This window comes from Cololabis saira, chromosome 8 (genome assembly GCF_033807715.1).
Source record: "Cololabis saira isolate AMF1-May2022 chromosome 8, fColSai1.1, whole genome shotgun sequence".
Classification (NCBI taxonomy): Eukaryota; Metazoa; Chordata; class Actinopteri; order Beloniformes; family Belonidae; genus Cololabis; species Cololabis saira.
This window is the reverse complement of record NC_084594.1, coordinates 26,065,206-26,081,634: the sequence shown is the minus strand read 5'-3', so window position 1 is coordinate 26,081,634 and position 16,429 is coordinate 26,065,206. Positions and strand designations below refer to the sequence as shown.

Below are 16,429 nucleotides of genomic sequence, written 5' to 3'. Positions count from 1 at the left end.
GAGTATGTAATTTTATAATTGGCTCAGATGTAGTACAATTAGTTCACGGTTTGATTTATAATTCTGATGAATTTTTCTGTGATGGAATAGTGACCTGCCCAGGTTGAACCCAGACTTTTTGAGTGTGATGTGAGCAGGAATATGCTTCAGAAGAACATTTTAATCCTGAATTGGATTAAAATGGGTACAGAAAATGGATAGATGGTTATTATTTTATTAGGATCTTTTCCTTTACTAATTGAAAATCTCTTTGTGCAGCTGTATGATCAAGTACACAAGTACTATACTTATGGTTTCAGTTTTAAGTCTTCATGAATAATATCGAGTTCTAATCATATGTAAAAAATTGTCAATAAAACCTAAAATGGTCATAATACACTGTCTCTTAATTTATTCAACAAAACCTAAGCAAATCTGAGCCAGAATGCAGAGGCATAACTTTGATTTGGTCCTCTGAGGTTTCCAAGAATCCATTCTTTTATGCACAATGTTCTTCATTTCAATCAAATTAAGGTCTGGACTTTAACTGGGCCATTTCAACATCTTGATTCTTTTCTTTTTCAGCCATTCGAAAATGACCTAATGGGGTTGGGATCATTGTGATGCTGTTGCTCAGTGTGGTGTTGTATGTGTCAGACTGATGGCCTCACATTTGACCCTACAAATCCTCGATACCCCGAGCAGTTCATGAATGACTCAGCGACTGCAATGTGCCCATGTCTTGTGCTTGCAAAACAAATCATCACCTCTCCATTTCCATGAATGACCGCTGGTATGAGATATTTGTGTGAGTATAATTTATTTGTTTTTGGTTGTTTTTTTGTTAAATGTGGAAATTTGCTTAAAGACACTCCCACATTGGTTCTGTCTGCCCAAAGTACATTGTTCTAGATATGTTGTGGTTTGTTGAGATGTGCCTTTGCAAAGCTGAGCTGTGTTTTTGTATTTTTTTAGAGATGATTCTGCAAAAAGCATTCATACACAGTTTCTTTCTAATTATAATGCCATGAACTTTAATATTTGATATGCAAAGTAAGGCCTGAAAAGTCTGGGATAGTTTTCATCTTTTTTTTTCTCTTTTTTTGTTTTCTTTTACAGTCTCTTTGGACATTGCAGGTTCTCTTAAGTGAATTTGCTGGGTTGTCCACTCCTGGCAAGCTTGTCAAATGCCTTGAATGTTTTCCATTCACGAATAAACTTTCAAACTGTAAAATAATGGACTCAGACATATTTGGAAATTGTGTTATGAATCTTTCCCACAACAATTTTTTCTCCAAGATAATTCCTCTTTGGCATTGTGTTAACACGCGTGAAATCCTCAGATGTGCAAAATGCAAATACTGATGCTTTGATAGAAGTGCTCACACCAGATGATTTAATTAGCAGCTCCTGGCTGCTACTTATTGCCTTTATTCTTATCGGTTGTTATATGTTATATACCTACCTAATTTTAAGACCCGGTTAGGACCAGATGATCCAAACTTTATAAAAATGTATCCAGTTCAGTTTTCTTGAATATTTATAGCCCCACATCATTTTTAATGACAGTTGTACAGCACCACCTTGTGGACATCTTAAGACACAAATGTACACGATGTTCTTTGACCAGACTGAAAATGTCAGGTTTTTCATTAGAGACTTATCAGTAGTTATCAAATATAAATAAATTTCACAACAGGCACACATACTAACACACATATGTTACCCCATTATCTTTATTGCAATATCGTTTACAGTACAATATCTGTCGGCAATATATTAAAATATATAGAGATACAGGAAAATAGACATATTGAAGGACAACAAGGTTTAAAAGCACTTTGAAAATGATTACATTTATATTTTTAATTGGACTATATTTTTAATTGCTATTTACATTATACAAACTAGATATGAATATAAAGGGTGTACATTTATATACATTATTTATAAATGCTGGCCGATGTCAATATTTAATATGTTACTATTCAATGATACGCACTTTCAGAACTCACATAAACAGGAACTAACAACACAGAGGTCTAAGTAGAGGTCCTCAGAGATCATTCTGTATCAGCCACTAAAAGTGTTTCCCCACATGTTGTTCTAACAGGGTTTTTTTTTGAGAAGTTTTCTGGGTGTGCACCTTCCAGGTTTCTTTTTTCTTTTTACCTTCTTTTAACCCAATGGCATGATCATGAATACAAAAGGCCAAAAAGGTCAAACTAGAAACATGAAGGTGTGGGTAAATATTCATTTTTAACATCAAACACTGAGATGTGCTCCAGTGGCTGATTAAGATGATTTCTCTCCACATGGATACATAAAGACATCCAAACATAAAGACACAATGAGGAGAAAAAAATAAAAGGACTGAAAGAGGTTTGTTGTGCATCAAGCAGACAATATTTACTTACTCATACAGCACTTATAGTAGTCTGGTTTAAGAGAATTTCTCATTAAAAATAATGAAATGTAGGCAAGTGCGCCAGCTCACTAACAACTCTGAGTTAGTACATTAGTGTCTGCCAAGAAGCAGCAAGGAAGACAGACGAGACCAAACTATATCACTGTTGAAAAACCACAGACTGCAGAAGACAAATACGAGAATAAAAAAACAAAACAAAACCAAAACAATTATCTTGCACTGAATCAAAGTCACCTGATACACCTGGATAAATGTCAAACAGGAAATAAAAAATATAAAAAAAGAAGTTAGTTTATCAATGGTAGAAGAAAAACACTGCACTTCTACAAGTATACTTCTAAACAGTGTCTAGATGTAGTTTGACAACATAAATGCATAAAGGTACAATAGTTCAAATACAGTGACGTTATGTTTTCTTCTGAAAAACAAACAAGCAAAAAAAAAAAAAAACACTTACACATAAGAACCTCCGACAGACATCCAATAAATTAGTTACTCTATATCAGGAGGAGACCAGATATGTATACTAATGATCACAGACTCTCCTACGAAAATTTACTTTAAAAGAATCAAATAATGAGTGACAAACCATTGGTACGTTACAAAAGTGGTACAACGGGTTGAGTAACCAATCACAGATTTAGTCATACAAAGGGTCATACCCTTCAGTCACATCTACTGAATATATTTGTTTAAATTTCAGCTCATTATGGACACTCGTCATTGTGCTTATGAAAGGAAAAGTGCTATATAACCACCATCTAATTCATTGATTGTTAAATACATCCCAAGTATGTCATTATTAGTAGGATTTAAGTTTTTATTTTTTCTGGACTTAAAAATATTTACAATCACCACACCGATACTAACCACCTCTGGAAGTGACCCTGTTGTTACTCTTTCATAAATGCTTTGGTTATCTCTGATTACGACCAGTAAATGATCAGAAACAACGCATCAAATCCTCGGAGGACAAATCACCATGCCTCATTCATTAGGAAACGCTGAGCAGGAACCTTCTTTTCTGCACTGCAGTTTTCTCTTTGATCCATGAAAACCAACTAATGAGGTCTCCAGTACCATTTATAACTGTCATTAACACAGTAATACTGAAAAAAAACACATCCTCGCACAGTATAGGGATTTTTAAACATAACACGTTATCTGGACATCATTTCAAATATTCCTGACTGAAATCTCCCTCTTAGATATTAATTGCTTCAGCTGGCATGAAATGAGGCTCAGTCCATGAGTCTATACTGGGTTATCTAAGGTTTTCATCAAGTAGAGGTACTTATATATACCCAGATCATATCTTGCAGGAATATTATGATAAATGTGCTCACGATGCAACGCTTTTTACACCTTGCTTACAGTAGTGTGAGGTGAAACTGCTGACTGACGCCCCCGAGATACAGAATAAACAGCAGCAGCACAAATAAGTGGTATAGGACCTAAAGGTGGCACACCCTGTAGGATAAAGTTGTTGCTCTCATTTTTACTGACAGATTTGGATTTAAAAAAAGGACGATACCCCATACTTAGCACAGGAAGTATCGTGGCAGCAGCTTTCTTACATTGTTGCTCTTCAGTTAGTTTAGTTTTTTTTTCTCAAAAGGCACAGCCTCCAAGTGTGACAATCAATCTCATCTTGGCCTCTGAGTGAATTCGCTACAAACTCTCCGAAGAAACTTTACTGGCCTGGATCAGCAGTCACTGTTTGGCAAGAGCGAGAGAGCGTTTGCAGAAGAGAGTCACCTTGAACTCTCGTTCCTGTGGCCAATATTCTCAAATGAAAAAGACGGGGCATATTAAACACTTGCAATTGAAAGTAAAAACAGGAACATTACAACACAGATTCAAATCAACGATATAAAACCTGAAAAAAAGGATGAGAAAAAAAGGTCCTTAGTGACCGCTGCTGGCTTTACTGGTTCCTGATGTCCAGTCAATGATGATAAAGCTGAGACTCATTATCATGAACAGGAAGCCAATCCCAGCGAAACAGGCAGCCTGAAGGGAAACACAGAAAGTGAGTTAAAGAGAGCAGCAGAAGTCAAGAGAGAGACAAGTGGAGGAACAATACATGGATGCCAACTAGAGTAGTGACATTAAATCTATTATGATGCACTTCTTCACACATAGATTGTACACAGATCATTTTCTCACTTACAAATGGGTATTAGCTGCTATTTGGCTGATAAGAAGCTGTCCGCCAATCGGCGAACTAAAACGTTGCAGCAGATGTGTTTAGTTGTGAGTTGTCCTGTGTTGTCACAGGTCAGGCACACAAGATCATACAGTTTCTGTGGTTATGACTTTGGATTTTGAAATTCTCTGTATTCCCTTTTTTCTTTTCAGTGTAAAACTCATTCTGCCAGGATCCTGTCTGGCTGCTGTTTGGCTCCTCCTTGTGGGATGTGGATCTGCACACCTGATCCTCACCTGCCACAATCAAGCATTCACTGGTTTCTCTTCCGTTTATTGCTTGATTCATTCCGTCTACCTGTCTCACGCCCGGTATGCTGCCGCCGACCTCGAGACCGAGTCTCGTCCTACCTGCTATCGTTCTGTGGACCTAATAAACTGTTTCGCTGTTTTAAGTTCAGCCTTCAGGTCTGTGGTGAGCCTTGGCTGTAACACATTCTAGCTTATATTGAAAATCGTTTTGTCCATGTGTTTTTTTTTCTTATTTTTCCTTCTGTTTTTATGCTACACATACAGTTCTGCTGATGACCTTCCTGCTCTGTCCACACACACACACACACACACACACACACACACACACACACACACACACACACACACACACACACACACACACACACACACACACACACACACACACACACACACACACACACACACACACACACACACACACACACACACACACACACACACACACACACACACACACACACACACACACACACACACACACAAACAGTTCCAGCTCTGACATTTGTGGATGCAGGTGGATGAGAGACCTGTACTCACAATTATAAATGAGAATCATGTACAGTATCCATTTGCATATAGATAGATAGATAGATAGATAGATAGATAGATAGATAGATAGATAGATAGATAGATAGATAGATAGATAGATAGATAGATAGATAGATAGATAGATAGATAGATAGATAGATGGATGGATACTTTATTAATCCCGAAGGAAATTAAAGGGCAAATTATAGAGCAAATTATAGAGCAGAAAAACTGAAGCTACATTTTATTTAAAAAAAATCTATTCATATTCATATTACATACCCTTGATTAAACTGGAAAAATACAATTGTTACTTTCAAATAATCCTTACTAGGATTTTAGGAGCCGAGCGCATTGGCTCCTCTTCTTTGGGTACGATGCGAATGTAGAAGACTGCAGGGAAGATGAAGATGAGACAGGGGGCAGACGTGGCACCTGGAAAGTTCAAAAAGACAAAACAATTCTGCATTAATAATGACTCCATTAATTAACTTCTCCAAAAAGTGTGAAAATATGTACATTTACAGTGAAACATGGATGGTGTTTTGAAATTGATATATCCTGATAAATGTCACACATGACTAAAGTCTGTTGATGTGGCTGTAGCATCAGTGGTTTTAATTGTGCAGATGTCCATATTAAGGTGTTTGACATCTCACAGTGTCAAATGAATGAAACAGATAGTTAAAGGAAGGTCTGTCATCCTGTTTTAGTAGATATCTCATCCATGTAAGTTGAGTCATTTATCCCTTTCTAGTGATTTATACTTTGTATGTACTGTATGGACTGTCAAGATAAAAAAAAAAAATCTGTACATGTACGTATGAAAAAACTTCTGGTGATAGTTAGAAACAACACTAACACATCATGTTCTGCTGTAACGACTTGAAATAACAAATTCCCCAGAGAACGAGGCCCAGACTGAATTTATTTAGCAAATTTTTTCTGATACTGTTGACAAGCCGATTGGGACTAAAGGGCCGTACAACGTCATTATTCTTCTCTTCCTTTCTCATTTATTAATTATAAGTATCTCATAACCATCATTGTTCACCATTGTTCTTGTAGTTTGTTGTGTTGGACTGCCCCCCCCCACACACACACATCTCACAGCTTTGAAACAATAGCTGTTACAGATGTACATAAAAGGATTTTTCTTGGAACAGTTGTTAAACCCTTTTCCCCACTAGAGGTCCTCTGTGTCTGCTCTTCGGTCTTGAGCTTGTCACTCACCCAAGTTTTTACCAAAGGGCCTGATTTACTAAAGGTTTTCGTGTGCGTAAAAACGTGTGCAAACTTGACATCACCCGCAAACCAATGTGCAAGCTGATCTACTAACAGCGTGCAAAGAGGACTGCGCCTCTCAAATGAGCAAAATAGCACACGCTGTTCATTTAGTACTTTTGCCCTGATGAATAATCAATATGGGGCGTACCCGCCAGAAAGCGCAAAATACTGGGAGGGGAAAATGCAAATAGGTTCATTTACCACGCGCAATGAGATTTACCAAGCCTGAAAGTTATTGCGGGGATTGTGATTGCGTCTGTATTTAATACGTTCGAAAGGAAGGTGCTAATCTGCCCAGCATTACGCACCGATGGCTGCTGTTATTGTGGCAAGGAGGCGACATCCAAAATCAAAGAATACGCAGAGAGAGAGTCTTTATTCTGCTGCATGCTATTTTAAAAATGGTTGCACAAGTTTTATTAAAGGCCACTTTTTCTTTAGTTCTTCGCCTTATATCTTGCCATCTTCTTTTAACCTCATCTGCCGTTCTTTTTGTCTTACCAACTGCATTTATTCTATCGCAGATTTTCTCCCATATTGCGTTTCTTTTGGTAATGTTTAAATTTCTTTGCTGTAGTTCATGAATGTGTTTATTTGCCTCTTCCACTAATATCTCTAACTCCAACTCGTCAAATTTCATTTTGCGCTTGCGACTATCCTGCTTTCCATCCAGACTCTCGCAACACCTCATTTAAATACTGCGGTTTGCACCTGTTATCAATTGCGCACGCAATCTTAGTTGATCACCCGCAAAACACACAACAACAGCACGTGCAAACTTTTTCAGTGCACACGCAATTTAGTACTCTTTATTTAGGATCTTAGTAAATCAGGCCCTTAGTTGAGGGCCATTGCTGTGATAAAACGGTTTCTGCAACTCAGTGGAACTTCAGCATTTGTGGATAGGTGTTTTGGTCCCCTTCTAATGAGCACATGTCTCCAGCGGACTTCCACTCCAGACTGCATGATTCAGGTCTTTCCACAGATGTTCAAATGCATTTAGATCAGGACTCATAGAGGGCCACTTCAGGGAGGTCAATGTTTTGTTTTTCATCCATTCTTGGGTGTTTTTAGCTGTGTTCTGGGTCATTATCTAGTTGGATAACCAATGACCAAGTGTTCTGACAACGGGTAGCCCATTTTTCTAAAGAATATGTTGAGAGTCCTGAGATTTCATTGCCCCCTGGATATATTCAAGATAGCTGTGCGAGAACATAACCTTCATGTTTCACAGTAGCTATAGCGTTCTCTCTATTAGAAAACATCCCTTTTATCATGTGTGAACATAAAGCTGACGTGCCAAAAACCTCCAGTTGTGGCACATCTGTCGAAAGGACAGTTGTCTTCGTTCAACCACTAACAGTGATGGATGGTGTGATCAGACACCAGTGCAATATGACCTTGGAGTTTACTTTAAATTGCTCTGGGATGTTTGGTTACCCTGCATATTTTCCAACATTTCAAATTGTCATCAGTTTTCCTCTTGCAACTGAAGTTAAAGGGATTGTGACATGAAAAACACATTTTTCTTGATTTTTTGTGTTTTGTTGGGTGTCTTGACATCAATTACACCCAAAAAACAACAAACTTTTAACATTCAGTGTATTGTGTGCTTTCTGGGATTTTCCGCATAACTGTGCAAAAACGGCGCACCTGGTTTGGTGGCGGGCCGTGACGTCAGGGCCCGCTAAATCACCGCCCCCTCCACCCAGATCCCTGCCTCCTCTCCTCTCCAGCGCACCATAAAGGCTGATTTATGGTTCCGCGTTACATCGACGCAGAGCCTACGGCGTAGGGTTAGGCGGCGACGCGCACCGTACGCTGAACCCTACGGCGTAGGCTCTGCGTCGATTTAACGCGGAACCATAAATGAGGCTTAACACGGAGCTGTTTAGAGCCTCTTTTGTTCTAATCACCGGAGGAAAACTGCTAAGAAGACCCGCGGCCACTGACTGGACTTAAGATAAGGGGACAGTGCTGCTTGCATGCCTTTATTTTTATGATTGTTTGCTGTGGTTCGCCCTGCCGCTTTGCCGTGCATGCTTCGCCTGTCGCTCCCGGCTTAACTCTCCGACGCCGCTGTGAGCGTATGGCTGGAGGAGGTTTGGAGGAGGAGCGGAGCAATGATTGACAGGAAAGGGGGGAAAGGAAGCATTTTTCACGGCGCAAAAAAACACTGTAATAAAAAGCCAGGAAAAGAGTACTAGAGTGAAGTTTTTCTTGTTACACTCTTTTAGACACATTTGAGGGATGTTGGCCAAGACTTTTAATAGTGTTAAAAGCATGTTAAAAATGATGTCACAATACCTTTAAAGGAACATCAAGCTGCATGGAGATGGTCTTCTAGCCTTTAGCTTTAACATGCTTGTCTTAAATTTCCTCTCCGGTCTCCTAAGAGAACTCTCTCATTTCTCTGGCCCATGTTCACTTTAGTGTAACATATTAATACGGTCAAATTATTTTCAGTCTTTTTTGGGGGGGCAACTTATTTATCCAGACCAGTTTCATTCATTCATTTTTTAACTTATTACTGATTTTCATTAGTCATTGTTCAGTAAATTATTATCAATGATTACTTACTTATTACTTATCAAGTTATTTGGGTTAAAATTGTGTTTTTCTTTTTTTAATGAGAGTACCAAGAAGCGTGCCTGTTTGTAGACTGAACTGCATAAAATTTTTTCATAAAACTATTCAACTATTCATATTAGCTGCTACAACAATGTGACAGTTTTTTAGAAATGTGCCTATGTGTGTAGCCCTGCTGGTCCTCTGATGTGCTTGTTTTTAATCCTAGTATATTCAGTTTTTGACCTCATTATTAAAAAAAAAGTTGAATTAATTTTTATCAGATTTTTTATTTTTCATTTAAATGATGGTACTTCAAGTCTTTATTCCGGCCTTTGTCAGAGGTTTAATTCAACCTACCAATAATCCCAAAGATGCCAAGGATATTGGGGGCAAAGATAACCAGCAGGTTGATGAAAGTGAGCAGAACGACAGCAATGGCAATGTGACGAGGCCAATTGAAGGTTTTGTTAGGAAACATCATCTGTTGGATCGCTCTTCGTACCTGATCACAAGAAAAGAAAAAAAATGTCACAGTTTCACTGGATTTTATAACATCACATGTAATTAAATCAGTGAAGAAACATACAGAATTGAAATCGTACTTACAGGAAAGAGCACGATTGGCACTGTAAGTGTGACGGCAGTGAGCACAGCCACACGCACGCACAAAATCAAAGTGTCATACGGGTCAATGCGGCTGTAGGTGTGGAGCAGCTCTGCTTCCACCTCACCTAGCACAGATGGAAACAGGAAAAAAGCAGGTGTGAAGAGAAAACTGCATCCGGAAAGAACAAAATAATACACAAGTATTTATCAGTTGTTTGACTGCTTATTTGTAATGTGCAACTTCAACCTTCTGAATTACACCTCTTTGGATTTACACACTGGCCTCCAGAGGGCACAGATGTCCAGGCTTGCAGTCTACAGCACTCTCATCGTAATATACTTCTACTCAATCGTTCATGTGTAGTTTTCAGGTGAACTGACAAACTTGTTCAACCTTTATATCACTATGTCACTCGTGTGACGGTGACAGAATCAATGTGTCACTCCACTCAGACCAATTATTAGGAAGACTAATGAAAATAATTGGAATCATCCCATCAATCCAAACTTAACAGTCTGTTATGTCATGTTGATTAAAATATTTAGAAGTTGTTCTCAGTTAAACAGTTTTACCTCTCAAGACATACTGTATAGGTTCATGTATTATTTGTTTTTTATTTAGTTTTTTTGTAACTAATTCCTAACTTGATGAAAATCTTTCAAACATTCATCTCTGACACAGAACATGTGAAGCGTTTTGATCAACCACTTCTCTGAATTAGACAGGTGCATCTCGTGAATGTTTCATTTCCAAATGTCCAAACATAAATCAAGGCCTTTCAGTGCCGTTTTACACCTCGACATTTTTAATTTACAACAATAAATGTTTTAAGGGTAACTTCATACTGTTTAGAGGTTTCTCTGTGCATTTTTCTCAGACCTTCTTTCATTAAAAAAAGTTCAAAATGTTGTTTTCACATGCTGTTTGAATGGATGTTTCCATTTTTCTAGGTCTTTGTATCATATTACACATAATGTTTTCACAGGGACGGTCTCTCCTTGTCTTTTCTTCTCTACTTTCAAGGTAGCCAGAGCAGAGGACAATGTAACAAATATGTGCTGTTAAGACTTTTGTAGTTACTGTAGCTCATCATGGAGAATATTACAGTCTTGTACATCCTGGCCCTAAAACCAAAAGTACATTGTTATATTAATAGCGGCTTAGCATTTTGACATTCTGATTCGTCATTCTGATAGTTCTGGCATGTTCAATTTTATAGGTAGTTTTAAGAGATGAAGCGAATAACATGACTTTAAATGTAATCCATTGTGTGGTGCTGTTCATATGATTTCATTTTTTCAACAAAAATCTAACTTTGCATGAAATGTACCATAGCAGGAGAACTGTGTTATGCTGCTATGAAGAAAACAACAACTTGTATGAATAACTTGCATATCATATCAACATTTTGGATAATAAGGAGGAGGGCCAAGCCTCACCATAGAAAGTTAGGTATCCAAAAAGAGCAGCCAGGAAGTACATGATGTACATAACTGCGATGGAGATGTTGGCCACATGCTGCATCTTTTTCTTAGTGGGACTGAAATCAGAAGACACTGTCATATGGTGTTACAAACACACGTGAGCAAACAGAACATTAATTTATGGCTTTTCTCCTGCAGGGCTATTTTCATTCTGGGATTATGCAAAGATTCAATATCAAATCCAAAATTAATCTGAGAAAAACAAGCAAGTGTGGTTCAAAGCCGAAACATACATTTAAGATAACAACATGCTACACCATACAAGCGGTGCCGACACATTTCTGAACAAAGTGAAAGCAGTGCATGAGACTAGATTGCGATCAATGAGGCACAAAGCAGACAGTGTTTTTTTTTTCTTTGTTATGCAACCGACTTGTTAAAAAAAGAAAAGTAAAGGAGGTTTTTAATCATAACATACTTGCGCAACTCTGTGTAGATGGGGAGTACTTCAGGGTGGCACACAAAGGCGAAGGCCAGGATGGGTATGGTGTAGGCCGTCTGAAAATGAACCCCGACACGTCACCATAGTTACAGCAACGCCATCCCAGACGTCTTACCACCAACCTCGCGCTATACTGCCCATTACTCCCTCAGACACATCACAGAGAGCTAATTGTTTCCGTGTGATTAACTTGGGCCTGGCAGAAGACCAGCTTTGGCCTATTCAAGAATGCCTTGCCTGTAAGCTGCTAAGCAGCAGGGATGAGTCCTACTGGCCTGAGTAAAAAAAGTATGTGCTGCACAGATGTTCATATCAATTGATAAGATTTCATGAAATGTAGAAAATATTGAATGATTCCTACTACGCAGAACCCCAAAAAAAGTTTCAGAAAAACAATTAAGTAAGCTTAAGGATAGTTTGAGATCCCCCTGTTGAAAAAGGTATGTGCAGTGTTTCAAAAAAAGAGGACGTAGAGAAATGTCAGGCCTTTCTCATTTCACTCATTGACTTTCTCTTTGGACTTCAGAGGCCAGGTGCGACGCTCTCACTGCGTAAATCAAATGTCAGAGCAAATTTCATGTGTTCAAGCTGCTCAGAGGGCACCATCAATCTTAGAGCCTTGCATTAATCACAGTCCATCATTAAGTACTCGCTAAAGGTCCTGTGCTGTTTTTCAGTGTAACGGTGCTTCAAACCAAGATTCCCATGCTTGCATTGTGAAAAGGCACTGGCAACATGCTGATGACTATGACATTGGTTGGTGACTGTCAGTGACCGCAGCATTGCAAGCAGACTTGCAGTTTAACAGAGTGACATGCGTCGAACCTACTTGTGAGTTGAGGTTGGCCATCTTGGGTATACAGGACGGATCAACCTCCCCCCCAGGGTCGGTGGTGCTGACATTCATTACGGCGGCAGTGCTGTTAAATGCAAAGTCCACAAATGGACAAGGTGTATTGAACTTCTTGTAGATGACCTGCGCAGCGCAGAGACAAGAGGCATTAAACAAAGACAAAGGCCGAGGGACACAGTTGATATGCAGACAGGCAGAAAATATGTCACTGGGAGACCCAGAGAATAAGGAAAAAAAAGAGAGGGAGAGGGAGACCAATGAGTAGATTACACAGCCAAATCTAGGTCAGAAAAAAACAAACAAACTAAGAGCCAACACAGCCTAAAACTGCAGCATGCAAACATTAGTCCATAGCAAGGTAAGGCAAGGCAAGGCAAGTTTATTTATAGAACATAATTCAACAACAGGGTGATTCACAGTGCTTTATAAGGACATTAAAACATACATAGATTTACAGGATTCAAACCTGAGGGACTCTAACCCAAACAGAATGTACAAGAATTAAAATGTGATTAAGTTTTGAAACTCAAATTTAAAAGTGCCAGTGTAGAAAATTGTTAAAAGTCAATAATTAAAGACAAACAGACATCACTTAAAAATAAATAAAAAATGTGATACAAAAAAATAAAGGTTGCAGTGCATTGTAGGAGATTACTGAAATGCAGCACTAAATAAAAAGGTTTTTTAACCTTGATTTAAAGCAACTGAGAGTTTCAGCAGCCCTGATGCATTCTGGGAGTTTGTTCCACGGGTGAGGAGCATAAAAGCTAAAAGCTGCCTCACCGTGTTTGGTTCTAACTTTGAGTACAGAAAGTAGGCGTGACCCAGACGGTTCTGGTTGGTTCATAATGGACCAGGAGATCAGAGATGTATTTTGGCCCTAGACCATCCAGAGATTTATCAACCAAGAGCAGGATTTTAAAATCAGTTCTGTGATAAACAGGAAGCCAGTGTGATGATCTCAGAACTGTAGTTATATGGTCCACTCTCTTGGTCTTAGTGAGAACAGCGTTACAGTAGTCCAGTCTATTGAAGATAAAAGCTTGGTTTTTAAAGTCCCGCTGAGACATCAGTCCTTTAATCAACGATATGTTCTTTAGGTGATGACAGGCTGACTTCACTACTGTCTCAATGTTGCTGTTAAAATTCACATCCGAGTCCAGAACCACTCCCAGATTTCTGGATTGGCTGTTTGTTTGTAGCTTTACTACTTGAAGCAGAGTGCTGACTTTTAATCTTTCTTCCTTGGCTCCAAATACTATTATTTCTGTTTCTATCTTCATTTAACTGAAAATATTCTGGAACATCCACTCTTTAATTTCATCAATGCATTTAATCAGTGTTTGAATTGGATTATAGTCTCCTGGCGAGATGGTTATATAGATTTGTGTGTCATCTTCATAGTTATGGTTTCAGATTTTGTTCTTTTTCATAATTTGAGCAAGGGGGAGCATATACTGTACATGTTAAACAACAGAGGCCCCAGAATTTAACCTTGAGGAATTCCACATGTTATTTTTGTTAGCTCCGATTTGTAGTTAGCCTATCTTTTAGATAGGACTCTAACCAGGCAATTGCTGTGCCAGAGAGTCCCACCCAGTTTTTCAACCGCTCTAACAAGATGTTATGGTTGATCGTGTCAAATGCAGGACAAAGATCCAGTAAGACCAAGACTGAAATGTTGCCATTATCCGTATTGGAGGGTATGTGATTAAGGACAATTCACTAGAGCTGTCTCAGTGCTGTGATGTGGCCGGAAACCTGACTGGAAAACATCAAAACAATCATTTATTGTTAGGAGGTTAAACAGCTGTTGAAAAACAGCCTTTTCTATGAAAGAAAGTGGCGGTTTGATACGGGCCTACAACTGTTCATAAGTGATGTGTCTAGACTGTTCTTTTTCAAAATTGACATAATGACGGCTGTTTTTAGGCATATCAGATTAAACCACCTCGTGGTTGTAAGCTAAATGTTGCTAATAATAATAATGATAATGTCAATAATTCAACTCATTTGAAACAAAATTGTGCCCGGGCTGATATAAAACACCAAAACATGTTTCTGACCCGATAAATTATTCACCAATTATTCACCTTGGCAGAAACACTTTCATGTGATCTGACTGAATGAGATCTGAACAACAATTCAGAGGTTGTATGCATTGTTTTTCTCTGTTATTTCAGGTTGTGGGCATTTCAGAAGGTATTTAGTATCACAAGCTACAAAATACTACAGTATTTTGATGCAAAATAATGTGATTTTTTTATGCTTAAATAAATCAAATACAAATTAACATATTCACTTTGTATTACGAATTACTTATTCTAAATGGATGTATCATACTGTAAATACAGGATCAAATGAAAACTTACAGAAGACAGGAAGAAAACCATGCAGCTCAGTGAGAAGCCACTCGTGTATCCAAGGTATCCTGAAACAAAAACATTTAATTTGTATTTGTCTCATCATTAATTCAATTTAATTCAATTCAGTTCAGTTCAGTTCAGTTCAATTCAATTCAATTCAATTCAATTCAATTCAATTCAATTCAATTCAATTCAATTCAATTCAATTCAATTCAATTCAATTCAATTCAATTATATTATATCATATTATATTATATTTTATTAATCCCTGAATGAAAATGACAAAGTGTAATATCTGGAACCGCTAAAAGGTAATCATTTGTGAGCTGAAGCAATATTTTCTTCTCAAGATGTACCTTTCACTGAGTAATGCACTAAATTGACTTAATGCGGTTGTGGTTCATTACTGGGCTCTGAATACACCGAGGGTTTCTGTTGGTCTTTGTGTCACAGCAGGAGACACACTTAACGCAAAAGGTCAACCAGCAGTTATAGTTAGGTTGGACAACTTAAAAAGATGGGACGATTAAATTCAATTTTTAAGAAGGACTAACAAGACCAATAAGGCTTGCTCAGGACTAAGAGACATTTTTCTCTAAGCACAAGAGCAAGTCTTATGTCCTGAGAGTGACAAAAGCTCATTTAGAGGAAGTGTCCATGAGCAAGTCACTAAACAAAAACCTCTGACCTCATGAGACCTTGTCTGCATGCAGTCCTTTGATGTTAAGATACAAAACGTTGACAAAACGGTAACAACAAGGCAGTACAACCTGACAGCGAGGACCACCACCCTCCATAGATGTCTAATTTCAACGTAATAATATTCATAAAGCTTTTTTCTACTTGATTTCTACACTAATGAAAACATTCTAGGTTGCATTTCTGCAAGGGTAATCGTCAACAATGTTGTTAACTGTTACTACACTAAAAATATGTTTAGTTTATCTGATAAGACCTTTGATTAAAATAAAAAAGTGTACCACAAAATGCAGATTTAACAGTATAGTGCAGGGATATTCAACTGGCGGCCCGTGGGCCACTTGCGGCCCGCCAGGAGCTTTTATGTGGCCCCTGGTCATATTTTAAAAAAGGGAGGGAAAGTAGTGTTGTCCCGATCGATCGCCCGCCCGATCCGTGGCGGCCGGCGTCACTTCCGGCCGCCGACCGGAAGTGACAAAGTAAGCAAAACTAACATGGTTTACATATCGCATTTTGTTAATTAATACAAGTTTAAGATGCTTGGTAGCCTTTTCAGTTGGTTAATGATTCATTGGACAGTGTTTATGTTAATCTCTGTTGGAGATGTTTTTTACTACTTCGGATTTTTTGCCAGTGTTGCACAGTGATAATGTTTGTCACATAATTTGTTATTAACCTCCGTTCTATAGAGGACTTGTTTATATCATTAGGCTTCTAGGATT

General features: G+C 38.3%; 1 protein-coding gene across 5 annotated transcripts in view; it reads right to left on the bottom strand.

Annotated features, from left to right (window-relative positions):
- Window positions 1-1,625: 1,625 nt before the first annotated feature.
- Window positions 1,626-16,429, bottom strand: part of LOC133448673 (sodium-coupled neutral amino acid transporter 3-like) — a 52,073-nt gene continuing 37,269 nt past the window's right edge. For all 5 annotated transcript variants that reach the window (XM_061727434.1, XM_061727436.1, XM_061727433.1 and 2 more), the window contains 8 exons: window positions 15,015-15,073; window positions 12,619-12,765; window positions 11,766-11,845; window positions 11,303-11,403; window positions 9,863-9,987; window positions 9,614-9,758; window positions 5,730-5,833; window positions 1,626-4,420 (listed from right to left, as the gene is read on the bottom strand). In XM_061727434.1, coding sequence (XP_061583418.1) covers window positions 4,316-4,420; window positions 5,730-5,833; window positions 9,614-9,758; window positions 9,863-9,987; window positions 11,303-11,403; window positions 11,766-11,845; window positions 12,619-12,765; window positions 15,015-15,073 — 866 coding nt within the window. In that variant the 3' untranslated portion in view covers window positions 1,626-4,315. The remainder of the gene's footprint in view (window positions 4,421-5,729; window positions 5,834-9,613; window positions 9,759-9,862; window positions 9,988-11,302; window positions 11,404-11,765; window positions 11,846-12,618; window positions 12,766-15,014; window positions 15,074-16,429) is intronic.